This window comes from Gavia stellata, chromosome 22 (assembly GCF_030936135.1).
Source record: "Gavia stellata isolate bGavSte3 chromosome 22, bGavSte3.hap2, whole genome shotgun sequence".
NCBI lineage: Eukaryota > Metazoa > Chordata > Aves > Gaviiformes > Gaviidae > Gavia > Gavia stellata.
In genome coordinates, this window is record NC_082615.1 from 7,111,646 (window position 1) to 7,135,527 (window position 23,882).

A 23,882-nucleotide genomic window follows, 5' to 3' on the forward strand; every position below is an offset into this window, starting at 1 on the left:
CACGCTCCCTGGGGAGCAGAGTCCTTCTTGGTAAGGTACCACGGCAAAGGCTAGGGTCAGGATGCAAGCCTTCACTGCACTACCGCATCCAAAGCCTGGATCCGAGCAGCTCTTAGAGGTGAGACCCCTTCAAAGTCACTGCCATGCACCGTGCTGAGGAAGAGACATGGTCACCCAGGCCAGGGAAGAGAAGGCACATCTTTAAATGTCAGAGGTGGCAGGAGAGGGTGTGCCAGGCTGGGCTCCCTCCCTCCTCCCACCCCACTCCCACCCCAGCAAGGCAGGTGGGAGGCCACCCTGTATGAAATAAGGACAGGGGGGGAGGGAGACCAAGGGCAGCCCTAAGAGGGGAAGGGAGGATGAGAGGAGATGAAATGGCTGGCAGTGAAATGTGAAGGCAAGAGATTGAAATGGGCACTCGAAGGGATGGAGGCTGAGCCAAATGCCTTGCAAAGCACAGGCAGCCTAGAGCAAACCGTGCAGTAGGAAAGGCCTCAGCCCCCTCCATAAACCCGCACCTGCGCACTTGTGCAGAGGAACAGCCCCCACAGCCTCTCCAGCTTTCCAAAGGCTCATTTCATCAGGATTAAATTCCTGGCTCCTGCTCTGCCCAGTTCCCAGCTGCCTTGCAGGTGGCTCCCAGCTCAGCTGCCCCATGAATTTGCCCTCCAACCTACAGAGCTACTGTCCCTCTTCCTCAATAAGACACCAGCACCAGCCACCTGTAAAATAACTTGCTAATTTGGCACTGAAGATGCCACATCAGCTTCCCCAGAGCACTTGCAGATGTTTAAACTCACTAGTGAGGGCTGCCAATGCCTGTTTGTCTCATCTCCAACTTGATCCTGAACAGTCCCCCCAGATCCTCCCCAAGCAGCTTGGCAAGGACACTGTGGCAGTGCTCAGGCTTGAGAGGTGCAGCGTTTTACTTTAAAAGCCATGAAGTGTTTTTATACAGCTCCAGGTACTTGCATATTCCCCCAGGAGGAGCACTTCAGGTCATATGGAAACCAGACAGTCCTACTTGAAAACAGAGCTTGATTAAAAAGAGCTGCAGTTCAAAGCTTGCTTTAGTGAGCGGTGACACTTAATACTGCAGCAAGTGCAGAGGGCAAGAGGATCTAACATAAGTGACATGCACCTGGCTTTGAACCTGCTTTAATAAGAGGGGGTTAAAAGTTTTCACCTGAAATATTTTGAAGTTCTTCCTTTTGTTAGGAAAACCCATAAGACCTTTGCCCAAGGGCCTCAGAGCACAGGACCCAGTGCTATTTGTCTCTGTGGTATTATAGCGACTACCAGAAGCCTCAGCAGCAGAGACTCATCTGCAGCACTGCCTGCCCAAGGTAACAGGCAGCCCAATTCTCAGATAAGCTGAGCAGGACCAGCCCAAAGACCACCTTAACCCTGTGCAGAAAGAGAAGAGGGGTGGGATTCAAGCCCAATTCTGGAAGGGTTTCCGTTTTTGCTCTCCCACAGCACTTGGGAGCTCTGCTCCAGCAGGCAGGCTAAGCCAGGGCACTGCCGCGTCCTCCTGGCACCAGCCCATTCCCTTGAGTTAACACCCACCTTGTTTCAAGGCTAATTACCCATCGCAGAAGGCTGGAAACACATCAGTGTGCACAGCCAGAGCTCTCGCAGGCCTCACGCGTGTCAGGACTGGGTAATTAGCACCTCCCCAGCACACACGAATCCTGACCACTGGAGTTAGGGTCTGGCTGGTTGTACCAGCCCTGTGCAAAGGTGAGGAAGGGAGAAGGGCTCTGCCAGCTGAAGCCACTGAGCTGCATGCAGGAGCCGAGGGAAGCAAGGCTGCAGTTTCCTTTCCAGGGGCGAACAGGTGTATCTCTGCATGCGTAGGGGCATCGCTCTGTCCGGCTGGGGCTGCCACAGCACAGGAGAACAGGATGAGAAGTGTGAATGTAAACTCCTGGGCTGGAGAAATCCAGCTCTAAGCAAAAGATCCTAGATCCCAGGCAATCCATGGTGCACAAACAGGTTAATGCCTCTAGAAAAAAAAAAAGTGTAACAGAACACAAAATTATTTTTGTCTGAATTAGGGCTATGTCCACCCTAATTTCTTCCCTCAACTGGTACAGGAGATTGGTTGGGAGGGGTCTCAGCAGACAGAAGAGACTCAATTCCCCCAAACTCCTGCTGGATTCTGCACAGTATGTCCCTGCTTTTGGGAGAAGGGACATTGAGCTGATTAGTGTAGTGAGCAGCCAAGGCTGTCTCATCTCCTATGTGCTGAGACCCGCAGCACACAGGGAGCCACTGTAGGGATGGAGAAAGTGATACTCCAACAGAGCTGAAGGCAGAAATGGCTGGACACTGGTTAATCGTGCAGGCTGCCAAGGGCTCAGCCCCATGGCTTTGTATAGCGGGTCTGAGAACCAGGATTGTAACAAGGCTGAGTCCACTCCATCCACACCCAAAATGGAGTGAAGAAAGTCTGTCTCCAGGTCTAACCTGTGCCACCAAGCTGATGGCCTGGAAACTTCCCCTTCATGTTGCCTCTCCCCCACTCCACAGTCCCAGAGGGGGAGCTGAAATGCTGAAGGCTCTGGAGCTCAGGAGGGAGCATGCCGCTACCCCCACATCAGAGTTTTGACTCGCTCAGGACGATGTTTGCAGTCACAAACACAAAACAAGAGAAGCCCCATATGAGCACAAACACAATCCAGAAGGTGTGCCGGAAAGGGGAGAGGTGCTTGTTGACCGTCCCACTGCCAAAGACCAGCTGAGTGTCCTTGCGACTGCAGTACACGAGGAAAGCCGGAATGAGATACTGGATCCCGTTCCCGGCATAGGCTCCCGTGATCCCCACCAAGGACTCCAGATCGTGGGTGCAGAAAGCCACCAGCACTGGAGGAATCAGTGTGATGGCAGGAAAGACAATCCTATCCACCACCCACGGGTAGGTCCCTCCTTCTCTGTGGAAAAGGGTCTTCCAGTTGTTGCGCAGGGTCACTGCAATGATGGGGAAGTTGGTACTGATGGTGAAGACAGGGAAGAGGCCCAGGAAGTAGCGAATGAAGGCAACATTGATGATCTCACAGTTGGTGAAGTTGAGCGTGTACATGTCCATAAGGGTGTCGTTGCGGAAGCAGTAAATGGCAGTGAAGGACAGGAGGCTGTAGAAAGCCAGGATCAGGATGTAATCGAGCAGCACGAGCTTGTTGACATGCTTCTTCTTGGAGATGGGTGTGATGAGGGATGGCAGGGAGTGCTGGCACATGAAGGAGTAGACGCACACCCCAAAGAGATTGCGGATGCCTGATAGCTGGGCCATGGACGGGTGACCTTCAGCTTGGCCTCTGCTGATGCGGATGAGGGCCAGAATAATCATGAGGATGAAAGCTGGAGAGAGAGAAGGTTTCGGGTCAAGCCCAGGTCTACACTCCCCACAACCCTCCTCCCATCGGCATCGGCAGGCTTGGCACCAGCCCTCTCTCCTGCTCCACAAGAACATCTCCTTATCTCTGGAGAAGGTGGTACATCAAAGGCAAGGTGCACAGGAATTAATCACGACTTGCTTTCAGTGCTAGTCAGCAGATAAGGGAATGGGCTCAGGACTGCCTTTGGCAGGCATCTCCCTCCAGTCTCCTTCCCGCAGGGACTCACCCTCCCACGCCCAATGGCAACCGGTTGCTCTGGGCCCTTCAGAAGCATAACGCTAACACAGCTGCCTGAGCCCATCATCCTCAAGGGTCTCAGTCCATGGATGCTTCTGCCACACACCTCGGCTAAATATCACCATTTAAAAATGGCTTAGAGATGTTAGAGCTTTGACCTCTAGAGGAAGAAAAGATTAAACCTGGCTGCAGTCAACACCAGTAATATTCCTACACATTTGCAACTGGACTAATGTTTCCAAGACCTCACCTACGTGCACAGGCAGATGCATGGGAGCAGCAGCTACTACTGAGCTTTCCTGTCTGTCCCTGTGATCTGTCAAGCACGGTAGAGCAAGAACTAGCCAGCCATTTCCCAGGCAGGAGGAACAGGCTGTCTGTAGTTAATCCCTGGGTGGAGAAGCCAGTCTGGAAGGGACTAAAGCAGCACTGAAAGACTGCTATTAAAATTCATCACTTCTAGGCACAAAGTCTGCTTGTCTACCCTTCACTTATGTCAGGGAAAAGCCTAACAACATTTTACAGAGCTTATCACAAAAAGCAACGTGCTATGGACAAAAATTAATTGAGGAGATTGGGCTAATGCCCTTATTTACTCCGCTGGTGGAAATTTGAGCCAGAAGCAGTTACTGCTATTCCTAGCATGGCACATAAAACCAGCAGAAAACTAATTCTGGTGTCACAGAAATCACATCAACCTGGGACAGATGATCATCAGCTGCTGGAGTTAACAAGGAACAGGGGAAAAAAACCTGCCTGGCAGGGCAGCAAGCAGCAAGATTTACAGTCTGGTGCTGGCAATGGATGGGCCACTATGGCTTGCACAGAGCTGCCTCCTGCACTGGTTTGAAGCATTGGAGCAGAGCCGTGAATTACCAGGTAATGAGAAAAATAACAAAGTGCTGACGCTACTGCTATGGACAACTTTGAATGTCATAAATATAAATACAGACGAATTAAACAGAGCAGCGCACAGTCCTGTGGCCAAGCCCATAGGAGGCTGGCCACCGGCACTGTGAGCTGGGCAGGCTCGCAGTGGGGTGACAAGGACACTGGCTTGCTCTGCACCCAGTACTGCTCTGCCTGACACAGGCGGCTGGAGATGGGAAACCCTGGCAGGGAAGGGACTAGAAGGGATAGTTACAGAGCGGTTAGAGAACACTGCCTCTTTTGTCCCCAGTGAGACCTTAACCGAACGTTGCCTCCCGCGCACCCCCAGCACTCTCCGAAACCCAGTTTCTCCTCTCACAGCAATCCTCCTTTTCTTCCTGTGACAAGCACCAGCTTTGTGCTGAGCCCTTACCAAGCCACACACTGCATTTCATCTCGTGCTACCTCAAGAAACCTCTCGCTTCCAACTGTTTCCCAGTAACAGGGCAAATCCAACAGCTCCCCACAAACAGTGGACTGGTGACAGCAGATCCATTCCTTCACAGCACGAGGGCCAGGCTGCTTTGGTTGTGCTGGGCTCTATTTACCTCCCCAAGAGCAGTCAGAGGGCTATGGAAAGCAACAGCTCATTGCTCCGCAGGGGCACAATTCCCCTCTCCTTCACTCAAGTCAGCAAGTGAGTTGCACTGTGAACACAGGTACAGTTGTTGTGCCTTCCCCATTGCTCCCTGGAGGGGAGACGCTTGCCAGCCATATCTGCTAGAGCAAGATAGCCTGAGAGAGCTGTGTTCAGGTGATGTGACATCAGCTGCACTCCCCAGGCTTGCACAGGCTACAAGGAAGAGAAGGTGCCCAGGGCAACAAGACAAAACAGCTCTGGAAATACGCTAAGACCGTTCCTTTCCCTCTCACTTGGGAGAGGTGGTTGGCCTCTGAAGCCCAATCCTGAGCAGTTCCTGTATCTGGACCAGGTGTAACTGCAAAAGTCTCACACCTTTTCCCCTGCACATTAAACAGTAAATCTCTACCTGCTGTGCTCAGGAGAGTGAAGGGTGAACTACTTCCATCCCCGAACTCACTCTTGCCATTGGCTCAAAACCCTGCTTTGCACACCAGTGCTAATAGGACCAGTTCAGGGCAACCCCCAGGCTTGCACCCCACCTTCAGAGCGCCTCTTCAGTTAGAGACCCACAGGCTCTCCTCTGCCCCAGCGCATGTTTTTTCTGGTAGGGAGCACTGAAGGATCAGGTTTCCAGTGGATTCCCTGAATGACGGACAGAAGTCTATGGCTTAAGAAGCTAGAATTCATAACACTTTTGTTTTTCCTTAAGTATTTCTTTCAGAAATTAAACCTATTAAAAGTTAAAGTTACAAGGAGTGATAATCCAATACTAAAATCTAAACTGGTACTGTTTCCAAGAAGGCAAGCTGTGCTCCGCCTGCCCTAGCACTGGTTCTCTGCAGATGCATGATCCTTGAAGGAGGTTGTGCTGGGTAAACTGGAAAAGTCCCCTGCACAATTCCAGCCCCAGAGAAGACAACAGCAGCCCTGCCCCAACAGTTGTGTTTTCTCCCACTCCCTGCGGCAGAAGAGGCTCTCACTCCTGGAACCAAAGAGCCAAAGCGTTTGCATGCCAGATTTATCTGCCTGTCCCTGGGAGGAGGCAAGCCCAAAAATGAAACTCTGAAACCTAGTTATGCTGGATGATACATCAAGACGAAAAGAAGATGACAGACTCTGACTGACAGGCAGCTTTGAGCAGACAAGAGGCAGCTCAGGATCCTGCAGGTACACACAATGTTCCTGCTCGCATCCTCCTCTATGTGGGACAGCAGGCTGCAGGCAGAGTCACACCACACTATTTCAAGTCACCTACAGTTGCCACATCAACTGTCCAACAGCGTTCCTTCACCACAAGGACCCTGGCGAAGTCAGACATGGGTTCATAAAAAAGCCTTGATCTGTTCCTCTACACACAGGACAGAGCATATAAGCAATATGCTCCAGGGATGAAACACCTTCAGATACCATGACCGACAGCACCTTGAGCCACAAAGTGAGGTGGGCAGCAATGACACCATGGATTGTTAGTAGGTTACATGAAAACTTTGTTTTAAACAAGTGCTTAAAAAGCAGTCGAGGGTTTTGCTTGTCCTGATTTTTCAACAGTGTCAGACCCACTCCAAACCCACACACCACAGACAGGCTTAGCAGTCAACAAGGCACAGAGAACGCTTCGTGTCTCATCTTCTCTCCTCTAGATGTTTGAGCATCATTCCTACTAAAGAATGTAAGTGAGGCTGTGGAAAAAAAAAATAAAGAGGGGGTATGCCATAAAGGAAAAGTTGTGATGAATCTCATCACCTCTGTCCAACTGTCTCCTCTGCAGACCCCTCCTCTCACTCTTTGAGGAGCAAACACCGGCTCTTCTCAGACAAGGCAGACCTTGCAGACAACTACTGCTGCCTGTCCTGCTCGAGATGTTGATTCAGAGATAGGGCAGCTCTGCTATGGTTCTTGCAGGTGGAAGAAGGATGAATATGGATGAGCACACATCCAAATAAGAGCACTGTGGGAAATATAGGAGTCTGGGGATATTAAAAATACATTTTTGTGAACTTTGTTAGAAGTATAACAGCTGCAGAGAAGCAGTGAAGATAATTCAGCCATTCTAAGTTTAAGGATTGTTTTGCAGAGTCAGAGCAAACACCTTTGTAAATGCTGTTTTGTACATGAGCTTCATCTTTCTGCAGAAAGGCTACTGCAGAAAAAAAAAGAAGTCATCCAAGGCTAAACCATGGGGGTTTTTTTACCCCCATCATGGTAGGTTCCTGGAAGAACTGATGCTCAGAATGAGTTTCTGGCTTAACACTCCCTTGCATCCCTGGCAAGACACTATGCTTTTGAGATGTTTCACCTGGTGCCCCACTTCTGTCTCTCTACTGGCGTGTGGAAAATAATGGAGAAGATCCTGAACTGAGCCATACTGGGAAACAGGGAGGAGAGAGACACTCTGTCATGTAATTCAGAAAGACGTGGCTTGGCAAGGGGGAAGCAAGCTCAGAAGTGAGGTTCCGCAGACCTGTAATGTTGGATAATCTCTCTGTGATCCCAGGAAAGAGGGCCAGAGACAAATGTTGCCCACCAGGTCCAACAGTAAACTCTGACCTTCAAAGCATTGGTCCCAGTTAAAACAAGGATGGTTTCACCGGTTCTAGAAAGCATGGGGGCAGACAGTCACAAACCAGGGATACGTAAAAGATTCACTGGGGAAAAAAAACATAAAACAGAGCAAAGGTTACATGACAACCACCTTTATGTTAAGTCAGAAAGGTAAAGACGGAGGAAGAATGATCTTGCACACCCATTCACCACAGCTCGAGCCACACCTTCTCCAGCTCCGTCCCTACTCTCATTCCTCCTTCCACAAGCAAAGCCTGGCGAGAACATCACCCTACCTGCCTGCCATCCCTTCCAGGGATGGAGAGAGGCAGTGGCGTGCAGCCACACCACCCTGCTGTCAGCGGAGCAGCCCACGCCTGGCTGATCCCCTACCCCCACCCACAGCCATTTGTTTAAGCAGGCACCACTTTGTGCTGCTGACACATTTGCGGCAGGGCCATCCGTCACCGCCAGCTGACGGTGTGACAGAGCTTTCTTGTCGAAGCGGAGAATCAATATGGCAGGAAATAATGATAATGAATCACCCTTTCACACGCATGCCACTTGCTTCCCTTTTCATACATTAGGTGGCATAATGGATTCCAAGAGGAGGATGTTTTCATGAGCTTCCTGAGCCCATTCTCTTTGGAAGGAGGAAGACCTCTCCCCACCTTAACCTTGATCCTGATCCTCCATCAAGCTGAAACACAGCAGACCACTCAAACAGAGGAACAGATCTCATTCAGTTCAACATTAGGCAGCTCTTTCAGGAAAGAGGGCATAAAAGCAAGAGCACCTGCTCTGTACATACAGCACAGCATCATGTCAAGACAACCCTTCTGCATCCCTAGCCAACACTTGTGTTGCCTACTTCACTAATGACGTCTTTCTAGGATGCTGGTACCCACTCCCGCCTCAGAGCCAGCTGCCTTCCCTAAGGGTTTTGGGCAAGTTTAAGAGCCCACTGCAACTCTGGAACTGCCAGGCACTATGGATGCTGTAGCAAGTACAGCTGGAGTTCACCATGCTGGCAGAACAAAGTATCTGAAGTTAAGACACCGATTCTTAAATTTAACACTCATTTACCCAGTTTCTCCTGCAGAAGCTATATCCTGCCACTTGTTCATGATCTCCAGCTCTCTATAAACTCCAGAGAAGCAACTAAAAAATTTCTCCAACCTTCAGAGGAGGTTTCTATATGAAATGACAGTAAAGAGGTAACATGAAAACCAGGTTTGCTCCATCAGATGTGGCAGCTACAGTAATTAAGGATCAGATTTGGCAATGACAGAGCCTAAAACACCATCTCTAGGAAGATGAAGGATTTATGAGTGCAGAGACTCTGGGGAAGCAAGATGGATGTGTTCATGGAAGACAGCAGTTCTCTGGAGAGAGATGTCAGAAGAGGAGGGAAATTACTTCCCAGAAGAAAGGCATGAGCAAAAGTTGTGGGACATCAGTGTGGCTCCTTCCTCCAATGCAGAACAGGGACTTGCAGGGACAGCGTTACCCTCCATGCCCCAAAGCCTAAGGCAGGGTCTACATGGCAGGGGGACTGTTGCTCATACCTCAGGGGAAGCATAGCCACATGTTGGGCAAGTTAAGATCACAGAAGTGTGAGGCAGCTTACCAGGAAGGCAAGAAAAAGCCTCTCAGGCACCTCTACTCCCCCTGCCATCTCACCCACTCTGCCAGGTTTGGCTAGCTCCTGCTGCAACCATGTCAGACACTACTGCTGCCCTGGCCTCAGCCAGTTAGAGCCTGTTTCATTCAAAGGGAAACTTTAATAAAACTACCACCGGGACTTTTTGGTTGTCAGAAGCGCTTCAAGCAGGGCTTCTCTGCTGTAAAAGCATTATTTCCCTGCTTTTCTTCATCATCTGGGGCAGGATTTGCTACGTGATAACCAAGATTTACAAGCAGCCTCCCTTACTGTGGTAACAACGCCCGCTGTGAAACCGGTGGACCTGCGCCCTCTCAGCCCACATCAGCTGGTCTCCACACACATCTGCACACCAGTAACAGATCACAGGGAGAAAAACAGCTCTGCACTCTGGTGTTTATCACGCATGCTTTATCTCAACATATGGGAAGGAAAGAGCAGCCAGCGAGGCTTGTTTGCTTCTGGTGGAAAATTACCCATGTAGTTTATTGTCCTCTCTCCTTCGGTCACCTTTGGCAGAAGAACCATAAAGCCTCTGCAACTGGGCCTCGGCTCTGAGCTCTGCTGTTGACTTGGTCTATTAGCTTTGGCAGTCACTTCTGTCTCCATGTGAGAATTTACTCTTCTGTGAGAGTGGAATAACACACACTTTGGTGTCACCATGAGCCTGAGCTAGGGCTCTGCATGCTTTGGAAAGCACTGGGTGCAGAGCACCTGTGTCCCATGAAATCCAGGTGCTCCGCAGCCTTAGCTGCACCTTCCCCCATCCTGCTTTGGGCCCTACCTAGCAAAGTTTTTATCATCTTGTTCCAACAACACCCACTCTGAATGGAGAGCAGCTTCACATGCCACACACTCACTCTGAAAACCTGTGTGGGCACCATCACTTGGACCCTTTTGCAGGGCTGAATGTGTCCTTACATTTTCAGCTCCCCTTCTCCAGCCCTGAGACCCATCAGTTTGTCTCCTGCTGCCTGGATAAAGTGCTCTTTTCAGGAACGTCACCTCCTCAGGCAGGATCTCAGTGGTCCCGTCCAGCACCGCACATCACTCTCCATCTGCATCTGAAGCTATTAAGGCTCTTTCACTCACACAGGCACTGCTTCACCCCACTGCCCCCCACAAACAGCACTGAAATGAGGTCCTCAGCTGACAACTTCGAAAGTAGGCATGACAGAAGCACAGCCTTTTAACTAACTCTTCATAAATATATTCACTTCTCCTAGTGAATTATTTACCCTGGGCTCTGGCAGCAGCTTTCTCTGCTCCAAAAGGGATGCAAGAACATGAAGTAACTTCGTTGAAGAAGCTTGTCAGAATGAACATGCAACAGTGTCCTGATTTACAGTCCAATTCCCTCTTCCTTGCCATTCCCATATGACCTGCTCTGTGAAAGGAAAGGGGCAGAGATTGAACTGGTCCCTCCTTAAGCTGTTTGCAGAAAGCTCCATTTTTGATGCAGAAAAGAAGCCACCTTGAGGACTGTGGATGCTGGAAGACTAACCTCTCTGCAGGAGACTGGAAACACAGGACTTCAGATACTTGTCACCCCCTCCTGTATCAGCCTCTGCTATAATTCTCAGTCTCTGCAGCTGCAGCTGAAAGGACGTAGCAGAGTGACTCTGGGTCTCTGCACTGAATCAACTCCAGCATGGCTGGTTAAACCTACTAAGGATAGCAGCAACAGTTATTACAGCAGCTGAAACCTGCTCACAAAGTGAGATGGTCTGGAACCAGTTCTCTGCAGAGAAGTGTTGAGGAGTCCTGTAAAGAGCAGGATCCTGGTGGAAGAAGCAGAAATATCAGAGATATGAACAGATAAGGAAAGTCAACCTCACCAGCATGCTTTTGGAGAACCCTCTCCTAGCTTCTTGCCTAGAAGCCTTCTACCAAGTACCCTTCTACCATGCTTCTACCAAGCATGGGATGGGGGGACAGGACAGGAGGGAATGGGGGAGAGGAAAAAGGGAATAAAAAAAAAATAAAGAGCTTAACGCATATTTCCTGGCTATTGTCCTTTTTCCCTCCATCTTACTGGCTAGAGGTTAGAGCTAGGGAAGAGATTTTATTTCTGGGCATATAATTGTGAGATCACAGTTTGGGCAGGGTTGGGAGTGATCTGTCTCAAGGGCTGCAGTTACTTGAATGGATGTGGTATGGTCTGACTGTGCTACAGAGAGAGAACTGAGCCTGCAGCAACCAAACCTAGAAGTTTATTCCTCTATAAAATGTCTCTTTATTAAAATACAATACTTTCTAATAACTCCAATACAGCATCAAGAGCAGCACATAGAGCAAATGTCCCACATGGGAGCTGTCTGGGAACAGTTGCCAGAGACTCTTCAGTAACAGCAGTGATAATCACGCTACCAATGTCTTTAAAGCCAACAGCCCTTACCTATAGAGCTGGGCATCTCAGGCTGTAACAGGCTGCAATTAATCGGGTTAGCTGCTTAATACACAATAACCGAATGTTTGCTGCTGAGCTCCAACAAGCCCTGTCCTTTTGTTATCCTTCCTAATCCATATCCTTTCCCATGACACTGCTAGATAGTTATTATCCAATATTATCCAATAATAAAGAGGTAGCGCTGTGCCCTCTCTGCTTTCAGAGACGCATCAGACTTGCCCGGCTCAGTCCCTTTGGCTGTGCCGTGCCCTACAGCAGCTCACCCCTAACACCAACCGCTTGATCAGGACTGAAGAAAGGAGGGGGGAAAAAAAACAGCTAGATATTCAAGTCTCTTTAGGGAGCAATCCATCACCACCACAGATTTAAAGCCTCCAGGAAAAAAGAGCCTGAAGTCCAAACAGCAGAACTGAAAATACCAACAGCTCTAATTTATTGATGGTTTAATTGGTTTAGTCTTCTGCAGGATACGCCCTGTTCCAAGAACCTTGTAAGAGACCTGGAAGCAGGCTCCAAAACTGGTAAAGCGCTTGGGCTAATAACAGCTCCGCACTTGCAAGACTGAGGTGGAAGGGAGCTGAAAGGAAGGAAGGAGTTACAGTTTGGGGAAGGAACCCTCCTCACCCCAAGGGGACGATTCGTACTTACCTGGTTAACCAGTCTGGGCCCTGTCTCTGCTCTTAACACCCTTGCTCAAGAGCTGGGCGAGTCAGCAAGGTTTTATCCCTAACTCAAATCAAGATTTCACCTTAAGCACCATTACCAGGATTTAGAACAAGTGATTTCTCCCAACTAGCCCTTTCTCCAGGGAAGCAGATGACAGGCTCCCTGTCGCACCCCTTAGGGTGCCTGTGCTCAGTCTCCCAAGTCAGTTTGGGCATGAGTAGGAGGGGGCTGACAAAAGAAGCCTAAGGAGCTTTTCCAGTTGGGAAAGGGATGAGAGCTTGTGTAGGCAAACCCTTACCCACCGCCAGCTCAGTGAGAACAGAGATCTCTAAGCACAGATAAGGCCAGCAGTTCAAGCACTGACTGTTGCACTGAATTTAACTACTGGCACTCACCCACGCAAGGCGGCAATCAGTTTTGCAGCCAAGTATGTAAGCTGCTACTCTTCATAACACTGCCAACAGCTTGATGGCTCTGGAAGCCCTCTCTCTGCCACCAGCCCCCCGAACCTCGAGACGCAGATCCAGCCTCTGTGCTCCTATCAGTCCTGACAGGGAAATGCCTCACCATGCCAGCCTTGTTTCCAGATGAGCTCTCCATGTTCAGCAGGCCCAGACAACGAGAGCCCATCTGTCTGGGCTCTCTAGCAGTATGGCACTTGGGCTTGCAAGGTCCTCCTTCAACTTTCTCCTTCTGGAGACTTCAGAGGTGCCTGTCCTGGCTAGTCCCTTACCCTGGGAGGAAAAATACAGCCAGATGAAGAGCTGATTCCTGCCACATCTCCGTGTTCTTTGAACTGGCCCATTTTTAATTTCCAGTTCAGGTCCCAGTGTTTAAGACTGCATTTTTCAGAGACAGAGCGAAATTTTTCTTGTCCGTGAGGTGTGGAAAGAGACCGCTGTAGGCTTTGTTAGCTAATGTGCTGCTTGCGATGAGCACGAGGCTCTGGAAAGAGCCTCGTGACATTTGATTATCACTTAAATCAGGAGAAAGAGGGAAAGCAACTTTCAAAGGCAAGGCTGACACTGTTACAAACACCAGCAGAAATGACCTTCACACACAGCTAGCTCTCCCTGCTGCCAAGAAACATCCTCTCAGCCACTGTCATCTGAATTGCCAGTACACCTGGGGCAGTGCAGCCTTACATCAGCCACTGCTGCTCCAAAATCCAGGGGCTTTTCACTAGGCTGGGGAGAAGGGTGTACCACAGGTCCTGCAGTACGCCCACTGCAAAGCCTGTACTGGCCTCCCAGCTCAAATAGGCTTCATTTTTTCAAATCATGATGCAAAGCATGGGTCAGCTTCCCATCCACACCAGGCCAGCAGGCACAGGTAAGCTGAATAACCACTGTCCGTGTGGGAAGTTTTTACCCAGCAAAACAAACAGGTAAGCTGGCAGCTCCAGAGTCCAGCTCTGCAGCTCAGAGCGCTTGGCAGAAGGGGAACCACCTTCAGCACCACGTGGCTAAAACCCACTAAAGGAAGATGAAGAAAAGGCACAGATTATAGCAGGACAGGACTTCATATCTGGCCATTGGCATTCAGGCAGGACAAGTTCAGGAGACCACAAAACACCAGCCAAGACCATTCTTTAGGATCTAAGCCCTCTAAGCACCAACAAAAGACCAACCCATGTTTAACTCAGCCCTGCTTTTGGAGGAGGGGACAGCGGTGATGTGAGGACATGATAGAAGCCAGCTTGATAAATCTAAACAGTATGGGATCCATCCTTATCCCAGAATCTGCAGCAAGAGCTTTCCTCTGTTCCCTGCATCACACGGCTGTTTGATAAATCGTCTTTCCTAATAAATCTATCCCTCATTGTACACATACGGAATCCGTTGCTCTAAGTAGCCACTGAGGTGCTGTCAGGGTCATTAAATATCATTATCTGGGGCAGCTGTTCCCCAGTGTGCTGACACAGGAATCAATCAGGCTAAAGCATGAGTTTCCCCTCCACTTCTCCGAACACTGCCTTTGTCCCTCTCCATCAAGCGATGAAAAAGAGAAGCACTTCTGCCTTTACGCCAAGGTTTAGCGATCCTCATACTGGAAGGAGCCGGCAAAAGGGAAACCAATGGCAGATCAGGCAGGTGTCAGGTTGTCACAGAGACAGGATGAGGTCTGACTGATGTCTTTACCAGGAAAGAGGAGGCAGGGTGATTGGAAACAGGCCAGTGAGCTGAGCAGAGATTACCCTTTTTAAAGAAAAAAACCCCAAAAAACCAAACTTCCTTTAATACCCCTTAATGAGACAACCTCTTTCTCTGAAGAACATGGGAGCTTTCAAACCTTTCATGTGCGCAGACAACAAAAGGGAAAAACAAACATTCAGGATTTTCACACCATCCAAGGTCAGGATTCGTTAACTCAAGCTGTTCAGCATCTGAGACTTAAGGACTTAAAATCAAACCTCATTTTCCTGGGTGAAAACTGCTTAACCCGATCTCAGACGTTCTCTAGAACAGACGATCTCTATCCCTCCACAGTGACTGCCAGCCACTTCCAGACAGGATCACAGGCCTTTGAACTCCCAGAAAAGGGAAGACACCCAACTGAAGTCAAGCCAAGTGTGTGTGTGCGGTGGGAAACAGTCTGAGAATCAGCTTTTCTTCCTATTCCAGGTCAATGACAGGTATAAACAGAGCTAGTTCTGTGCTTGAATGGTCTGGACCCATGAACCAGGCAACTGTTAACCTGCAGAAATTCTGCTGGTGCTGTAACACCCTCTCTGTCAGCCCTGAATATCAGTTATTCTGTCTAGGCTACACTAAACAAGACAAACCTCAACATAAGCCTCGATTAACACACACACACTCTCCTCTCTCTCAGCTTTTAAGGGCATGTACACATACAAGCCAGATGTGAGGCAGCTGCATCTTTGGGTGACAAAAGCACTGCCAAAAAAAGTAACAATGCCTTATTTCCCTTAAGGGAATTATCTGTCTTCCCAGTTCTTGGCAGTAAGATTTTTGGAAAGAACTCACGAGAGCAGGGCTTCCCAAGGACAACACACATTGGTTTGGGGGTTTCCAATGCAACACATCCTACACTAAAGCAAGACCCAGGGGAAAAAAAAAAGCAAACAGATGATAAAATTAAGGGCGGAAAGTCTGACAGAAGTGCCTTTTGTTCTCAGATCAAAACAAAGATTGTACAGAGTCTGTTGTACACATGCTGAAAGAATGAGAAACTTACTACTGAACAGCAGCTGGTGGGTATCACAGTTAGCCCCCACACAGGAGACACTTCCAAATCCCTTCTGCCTCTCACATAAACCAGATTAAAAACTTCATCTACCAGCTCATGTCTGATTGAGAACAATTTGTTTTGTTTTAATCAGAAATTTTATCCTAGAACAAAAATCCTTTTGCTCAAAGATTTATCAGGCCTGAACAATCCTCCTCAAAGAGCTTGTTTTGACAAGCACTTGCTTCCAAACAAGAATATCTTGCAAAAATAAAAAAAATTTAAAAAGCACTGGTAGCATGACTCAGGTTCCACCTACAGTAAAGAGGTGGCCAAGACTCTGCCAAGACTCACCTATCCATCTCATGAGGGATGTCATGATTTGAAGATACTTGGTCTTCTGCACATTGAAGAAGGTGAAAGGACCCAGGAGGAGAGTGAATGCTGCCTGGAAGGACAACAAAAAAAAAAATAAACCACACGTTAGGTTAAAAACCAGAAATTCTGCTAGTATGACAGATTTGTCAGTAAAGCAAAGCTCGCCTTGGAAGTTCACCTCCAGACATGTCTGTTTGTCGTGGAGCTTTGTTGCTTAATTTTACAGCTAGGTTGGCTGAGACACAGGGGGTCAAGCAAGCTGCTTTGTATCAGAGAACATGCCTCGGGCAGAAGCAGAGCACAGGATCCTCTTGGCTCTCAGCCGCTTGCTATCACTGCTACAGCATGCCTTTACTGACACATTTCAGTAAAAGCTCTCAATGCAGCCTCATGGAACATTAAATATTAAACTGTGGCCTCTTTGTCCGGGTACATGCTCAGTTTAGGTCTGGATAGCAATAGCCATGACCAGTCTGCTCTCATTAACATTGATGGGGTAGCTTCAGGGTGTCCCAGGTTGAACAGCAATGGAGCCAGGTCTGCCCAGAACATTTTTTTTCCATGCTTTAAGTTGCTTGTTTTACAGCAGGAAGCTTACAGCATAACAGTTAAGCTGTTGACTTGGAAGCTGAAAAGCTATGCAAAGTGAGGGAAAAAAACTAATCAAAGAGATACTCGTAAGAATGAACTTGATTCAGTGTGGAAATTAAAGACACTGTCAACAAGGAAAGATCTTTCTTCACTGCCCTCTTAGTTGTATATTGAGAGACGCTGAGCGACACTCAGAGCCCCACCTAGTCAGACAGAGAAAAGGAAAGGCTTTACTGCAGGAAGACAACAGACCGTGACCAAGGTCTGAACGTGAACTGAGAGAAGCTACTTGTTACAGGGGGACAAAAATGGGTGTTACAGAAGACAGCCCTGCCCATGATCCATGAGATGGCATGGGCTAGTGATACACTAACAGGTCCAAAAGCTGTAAGCAAGCAGTATCTAGAAAGCCACAGCATACATGGTACAGATTTGTTGAGCATCCCAAAGGGTTTTTTAAAGACAAATACTCAACATTAATATTTACACATTGCTCTTTTCCATGACTTCCTAAAGGAGTTCCGAAAAAAGGTGTCACCACAAAGGAAGAACTGGGACTCGAAAGGGCAGGCTGCAGAGCCTCAAGGTCTCTGTCGACCCCAGAGTCGGTGACAGAACAGAATCCAAGCTATTTTAAGACTAGTACAACCCCAAGAAACCTTTTTCGAGACAGTTTCAGAATATCTGCAAGGCAAATTGGAAACGCCTCGCATCACAAGTATTCTCAGACGACTAGAGTAAACCCAGAAGGGGACCAGAGGAGAAAACCCTTGGTTTCACACGTCGCTCAGTCAAGACATATTTTGACCTGAGGCCATCATTTACACCAAGTCTTGTTTTTTCTGCTTGCAAAAAAAGAAAAAGGGGCAGAAAGCATGCACAGAATTCAGATTTGTGAAGCAATTGAGGATCCCTGGAGGAAACACTGAAATCATACAGAATACAACAACAGAGGCATAACTGGCAACACTAAGAGCTAAAACAGCCTTGATAGTTAAGACACTTTCAGTTCTAACACAGAAGCAAGCCAGCCAGTTACAAGTCTCTTTTTTCACCCTTCTCCCTCTTGTTCCTTTCTTCTAACCAGGAGCTTCACTCCACTCTTCTGCCACTCTCTCCTGCCCTCTACAGACTGCCACTCCGTCCTAGGATAGTGCACAAATCCCAAAGGACTAAATAAACCTTAGACTAGAGAGAGATGTAGGTCAAGGACCCAGAGCCAACCAAGTAGACAGCAACTCTCTTACAGGAAATTATTCTCAAGTTTGTGACTAATACCTTTCATCCTCCCCTCCCAGCACACACACTGCTCAACACAGCCTGCCTTCAAATCATGTTAATAGCTCATGCATCAGAAAGAGTTGAAACAAAAAGAGACAGACGAAGGATGGTGATAATTAAGGAACAGGTGTCTTCTGCAAATTAGAATGCACCAGAACCAATTGGCAAAACAGCACCTCAAACCATGGCAAGGATTGACACAAGATCGCTGAGCACCAAAGCAGCTGGGTCTGAAACCTAGGTTTGTCTTAAGCACTCATGAAAGACCTGTGTTAAGGTGGATTCGGGGCTCAGTTGCTGAGAAACCATCAAAAGCATCATTAGGTGCTGGAAGAACCTGAGTCTCCTACATGCTCCCCAACATATGCTAATGAAGCAGAAGGAATTCTTCTAGAAGTTACACTCCACTTTCTGCAGTTATTCTCCTGTGCTCGAGGCATCTTAAACAACTAAATCCATTGAGTGACTCTTTCAACCCTCCCCCTCCTCTGTGGGCTTTACTACCCAACTCATGGGGAAGAGATACAAGTCATTGTGCCTGAATGGTCGGATTCTTCTCCCATCCTTTAAGATGATCAGTGTCTTCTGTTCTTAACAAGATCCTGGAGCTGGTCCAAAGGAACCAAGTGAGAGATGAATTCAAATGCAATAGAAATGTATTACCTTTTCCACTTGACGCCCATTAGCGAACCAAGATGGATATCCATGGATCAGTACAAATGATGCTAAGGTCTGGAATGAGATGAGATTGCCCTGCTTTGTAGAGAATTGTGCAAACCACTTTTAGGAAGGGAAGCCACAGCACACACTGGACTGCTTGAAAGGAGAAAGGCAGGGCAGAAGAGGACATTAAACAGCCAGATTAACATCACTTCAAAGTGAAATTGTGTACAGCTCCACAGGATTCAGCACAGGTCAGGGAAGAGGGGTCAGTTCCTCATCAATAACCAGGACACGATGGGTAAGGACTCAGTCCCTGGATTAGAGCTAATCTCATCATCAACCCTCAGAAGATTACTAAGGCCAGGAAGCCTATTTAAAAACACATCCCCAAAAGGATGAGAAGAGACTATGATGCTTAGAAGGAGGATGCCTACTTTCTCTACCTCACCGTGCCAGACACCTAAATGCTCTTCCGACCCATTAAGTTACTTAGTTTCATAACTTCTCCCTAAGCAAAAAGTAAGATCAAATAAGCACCTCAGACATATACCCAAACTTTCTACCTGATGTTTTCCAAGCTCAAGTCTTCCCCAGAGGGATATAATTTACAAAGCACTTCATTACACATGCTATTCAAACAATCCCAAACCTACACAGAAAACTGCAGTCAGCCCTGCCAGAAGTCAAATATGCGCATCAAAAAGCTCTCCCAAGTTTTCCAGTTCACCTCTTGAGCTAGCTGACATGCTTTCTAGGAGTTTATGATTCTCTTCCTAAGCTTCAGCAAATTAACCCAAGGTAGAATGAGCATAGTCTACTTTAATAAAAGATTTTTCTACTAGTGAAGTGGTTTCCTATTAGAAACATGCAGGTGTATGTGGCTGATTCATTGTTAAACTTATGCAAGGTAAGGAAATACTCTTTGGCTAAGAAGGAGCATCAAATCTATCAAATGCTGTTTATACTCACAGGATGGCAGAGAGAAACCTTTACTGTGTTTTTGCACAGGACTAGCTATTAAGAGTGGTTCCCTAATTTCTCTCCAGCTCCCCCATTAAACAGAAAAGGGCAGACAAGTGGCCAGGCTTGCTGCGGAGGGTACATGGAACCCACACACGGCAAATAAACGCAACAGATGCAAAATTCTTTATTTTTCCTTCCTTTCTCATGCTGAAAAACAGCATGAAGATCCAGCACATTAGTGACCGAAAAAACACTGTTGTTCTTGCTTTTACTGACATTTCCAGTCAGAAAATTAGAAGGCAGCAAGCATAGAGGAAATAACAGCAGCTTGTCACCCTGAATCATACTCTGCCCTGCAGACTAGTAGGAGCCACAAGCAGCAGCACCAGCCTGCTCAACCCCTGGGAGGGTCTTCAAATCCATTCCTCCCACCAAGCCAAGCCACAACAGTACCAGCACCAAGGTTTGGGAGCTTCTCTTAACCGGCTACCCACTTAACACCACTTCCCCAACCTCTGCCTCTGTCAGGTCTTAGCATTTCAAACTGAAAAGCAGGCAGGTCAACTCAAGTCTTCTTGCCACAGGGGAAACTAGCTGGGGCTTACCATTTCCTGGAATATATTTTTATATATATTTATGTATTTCTAAAAGTATACTTTATTAAAGCTCTTATGTTAAAACTTGGTTACATAACCTTGTTTATTGGTTTGTCTTAAAAAAGCGAAAGATCAAGCGTTAATAGGACATCTGGCTGGTTTTATCAGCTTAGTTTCAGCCACGAGGACCACCAAGAGAGCTCTCAACCACTAAGTGATGGCCAGCTAATGCCAAGAGTCTTTCAGACCATACAAACATTCTTTAAGCCAGTCAGAGGGCTGTATTGACTAAACAGGTTCTTTAATGACCTGAAGGGTCCATATATCACCCTGAACCAATAGCTTTCATCTGCTTCCCAGCATGCGGCTTTTACAGAAAAAGCCAGTACTGCTCAGGAAGCACAATTAGCATCCCAAACGTAGCTGATTCATGTATTAGATGCAGCAGTTACAGCATTATGGCTACTGCCTGCATACATTTGCAAGAGGACCATCTGAAAACCAGCTTCATTCATAACTGTCAACAGAACTTGCTTCTTTTCATGCTCCACAAACTCATCTGTAAGAATTGCATCTGTCTTTGGTGCTTGCTGAGTAGTGAATTAAAAACAGTAGCTACTGTTTCTTGTTGATTCAGAGCCTGGAAGCTTTCAGACAAGTTGAGTAGAAGCAGGGTATTTACCTGAGCAAAGTGAGACCATGAAGATTAACCTTGTTAAATGCAGCAAATACTCCAGAAGCAGAACAAAAAGAAGTTTGAGAGTTTTTGGATAAATGCATTTGTGTGGCACAGGGCTATCGTACCAATGCAAAGTTAGTAAGTCTCAGATATCAAGCCAAGGATCCCTCAGTTTTGATATGAAGATGGTACAGAGATGTTGCAGTGCTCTCTCCTTAAATATCTCCCTTTGGGCTGAGGCCCCAACCACCCTTTCCTTTTCTCCTCCTCCTCCTCCTCCCAGCCTTCCTCACCCTCATTCAGAACCAGAACGCACCCCAAACTGAATCCTTCCTTGGAGGTTCTTGCTTCCCCCTTGATAGAAGAACTACCAACATCTCACACAAACTTCGTTTCAGGATAGTACCAACTCTACCTCTGCAGATATTGATATTTAGGTTTCACAACTGTTGAGCAACAGTACCTCTTTCCCCAAAGAGAGAGTACAGTGAATAACCCTACTCTAATGGGGAGCAAGCTGACAAAACAAAATGGATCACTCTCCTTGGTAGACTTTGCCCCTTGGCTGGAAAGCTGAGAGTTGAGTGCTTTATACAGGACTATGGGTACACAGCATTCCCACTGCAAAGCAAGATAATGACAGAAAGATGCAAGCTCTCTTGAACAAGCACTTCCCAGAGGAAGCTTTGTTTGATTCAGTGCTCAGACATGAGGAAAGTCTCCTTGAGCACAGTAGGAAAAAGCAGACATTTCATACATGCTGTCAGGAGTGGCAATTCTGACACCCGTTCTGCTTCTGCAAGACATCCCTGAGCTCAGAGCTATTTCACAACCCAGATAAGCACTAGAAGGGACAGATAAAACAATACAACAAAACCAAACTGCGCAAGTACGGAGATCAAACAAGATGTTAGGAGAGCCAGGGACTGGCTGCTCTGTTCCCATCTCAGGTACTCTCTTCTAGAGTGTGACTAAAGAGACATCTAGGAAAAAAAAAAAAAAAAAAACAAAAAGCAAAACTTGATTTACCAGCACTGACACAGGTCAGAGGTTTTATCCCTGGTTGGAAGCTTGAACCAGACCTATCATCTTCAGTAAAGTAGTTTCTAACGAATTGGTGTTCCTAGTCACATCCTCAGGGAATTTTTAGGGCTGACTTTGGAGAGAAATATTAAATGCAAGGTGCTTTCCCCACTCCCGTTTGGGACTCCTAGATAAAGAAAACAGAGCTTTATAACATTTCAGAACTATTTGCAGCTACACCAACACCTACCCACAGCCTCTGGTAGCTTCTCTGCACCCACTTCAAGTTGTGGCAACTGCTATGCTACCCAGTAGTGGGCTCCAGTTGCTCATGCCAGGGCTTCAGTGCTCTTCAGCTATAACACATCAAGGGAAAAGGGTCTCAAGTGCAACACGGTGCCCCCTCTGCCACCTCTCCTCCCCTTCACTGGGGTGACAAGGCCATATTTCTCTCCTGCATGAGCTCATATCTCAAGCTAGAGAGCCAGATGGCACATCAGCGAGGGCGGCGATCCAAGCTTTCGTTGGTAAAGCTTTACCCCTTGCAGTGGACAGTACAAATATAAATACATGAAAGGAGTCTGATTGTTCAGGAAGGAGCTTTTTAGAGAGCTGGAAAAAAAAATAAAGCTGAAGATCCACAGCCTCTCAAGGCTGGAGGCAGAGCTGCAGCAGGGGCTGTGCTGATAGGCAGCAAGTTATCAGTAGACAAGTGATTATGAAGCTCTTAAAGTTGGTTGAAAAGAGATAACCCAGCAATAGAACAAGGATTGCTCAAAGAAGTTGAGAGGCAAGAGGGATTTTAACCTCCAGATCCCCTGCAGAGTCAGGAAGTCACAATGGAGGGAGGATGCAGCCGCCAGACAACCCACAAGGAATATTTATAGATAAAGAAACAAGGACAGTTATGCTTTGAGTACAGCAGGCATCTGCTGCCACAGCAGCTCCGGTAATTAACGTGACGCTCTTGGGACACCTGGCAGAGGTTTATAGTCATAACTCACATGAAGCATATTGCTGGCACTAAGGAGCCCTCACCCACCTTTCTCCCTAGTATCTTAAGGCAGGGAGGAGGTATCCCCTGAGAACTAAGACCTCAGTTGCTGCCAGGCCGGTTTTTGCCAGCTAAACAAGTGGCATTTCACCCATCCACACCCACAGTACTCATTAAGCTGGATGCTGCCACTCACTGTACCTGTGCCACAGCACTGCCAGTGCTTCTTCCAAATGGAAGACCTTCTGCAAGAGGTGGAAAGAAGCACCTGTATCCCCAAAGCTACTTAGTTTAGTGAACCTTGTATAATCTAGGGATTTTCAAAGGTTCTAGTCCAGCACCAGCTAATGGCAGCTTGCTTTTTGACTGCCCATCCAGCAAACAAGTGTACTTGTCCCAGCTGATGTCCTTACAAGCTATGATCTTGCTGGCCATCCAGCCGGCAACTGAGCAGCCTCTATGTGCAGCTCTGGGAAGTCAAGGCAAAAGCAGCACATGGGCGGCAAGGCATTACCAGAGAGTGCTGCTCTCCTCTCCCCACCCTGACTCAAGGTCGCAGTCTGTTTCTGGAGCTGGCCCATCTCTGAACACCAGGAACTTTCCACTTTGGAGAGAACTCCCTTCAAAACCAGTTCTTCCTCCTCTTAAAGTGAAGAAATCCAGGCACAAAGTGTTTTCAGAAAGTTATTCGGTGCAAGGATTGCAGTCCCTGGCACACCTGGGGTGTGCAGGACCACAGCCAGCAGCAAGCTTGCACTCTCCCGGGGTAAATACACTTCCATTATAATTTTTCACAACAAGAGAAAGATGGAGGCCAGCAATAACCCCGAGGTGACTGGCATCTCATTTTTCATCATTGAAGTATTTATGGCAGAGCCATTTGCAGCATCTTGTAATCACTTTACTGCCTCCTTGACCCCTGGCTCCCCCTTATTCTGCATCTCCTAATTGCATCTGAACAAGCGGGAAGCAGCAAAGTGGATAGATGCAGGAGAGCTGAATGGTTAGTTTGTGATACTTGGAAGGACAGCAGAGGAGTTGCGGAGCCAGGTCTGGCTGTACCCCCCCCCACCAGCTTGCTTTGACCTCCCACA

The 23,882-nt window shown here is 47.7% G+C and overlaps 1 protein-coding gene across 1 annotated transcript in view; it reads right to left on the reverse strand.

Annotated features, from left to right (window-relative positions):
* Nucleotides 1–2,507: 2,507 nt before the first annotated feature.
* TMEM104 (transmembrane protein 104) overlaps nt 2,508–23,882 on the reverse strand; it is a 41,143-nt gene continuing 19,768 nt past the window's right edge. The window contains exons 8-9 of the mRNA XM_009821813.2: nt 15,975–16,068; nt 2,508–3,363 (exon numbers count right to left, since the gene is read on the reverse strand). Of these exons, the coding sequence (XP_009820115.1) occupies nt 2,603–3,363; nt 15,975–16,068 (855 nt within the window). The 3' untranslated portion in view covers nt 2,508–2,602. The remainder of the gene's footprint in view (nt 3,364–15,974; nt 16,069–23,882) is intronic.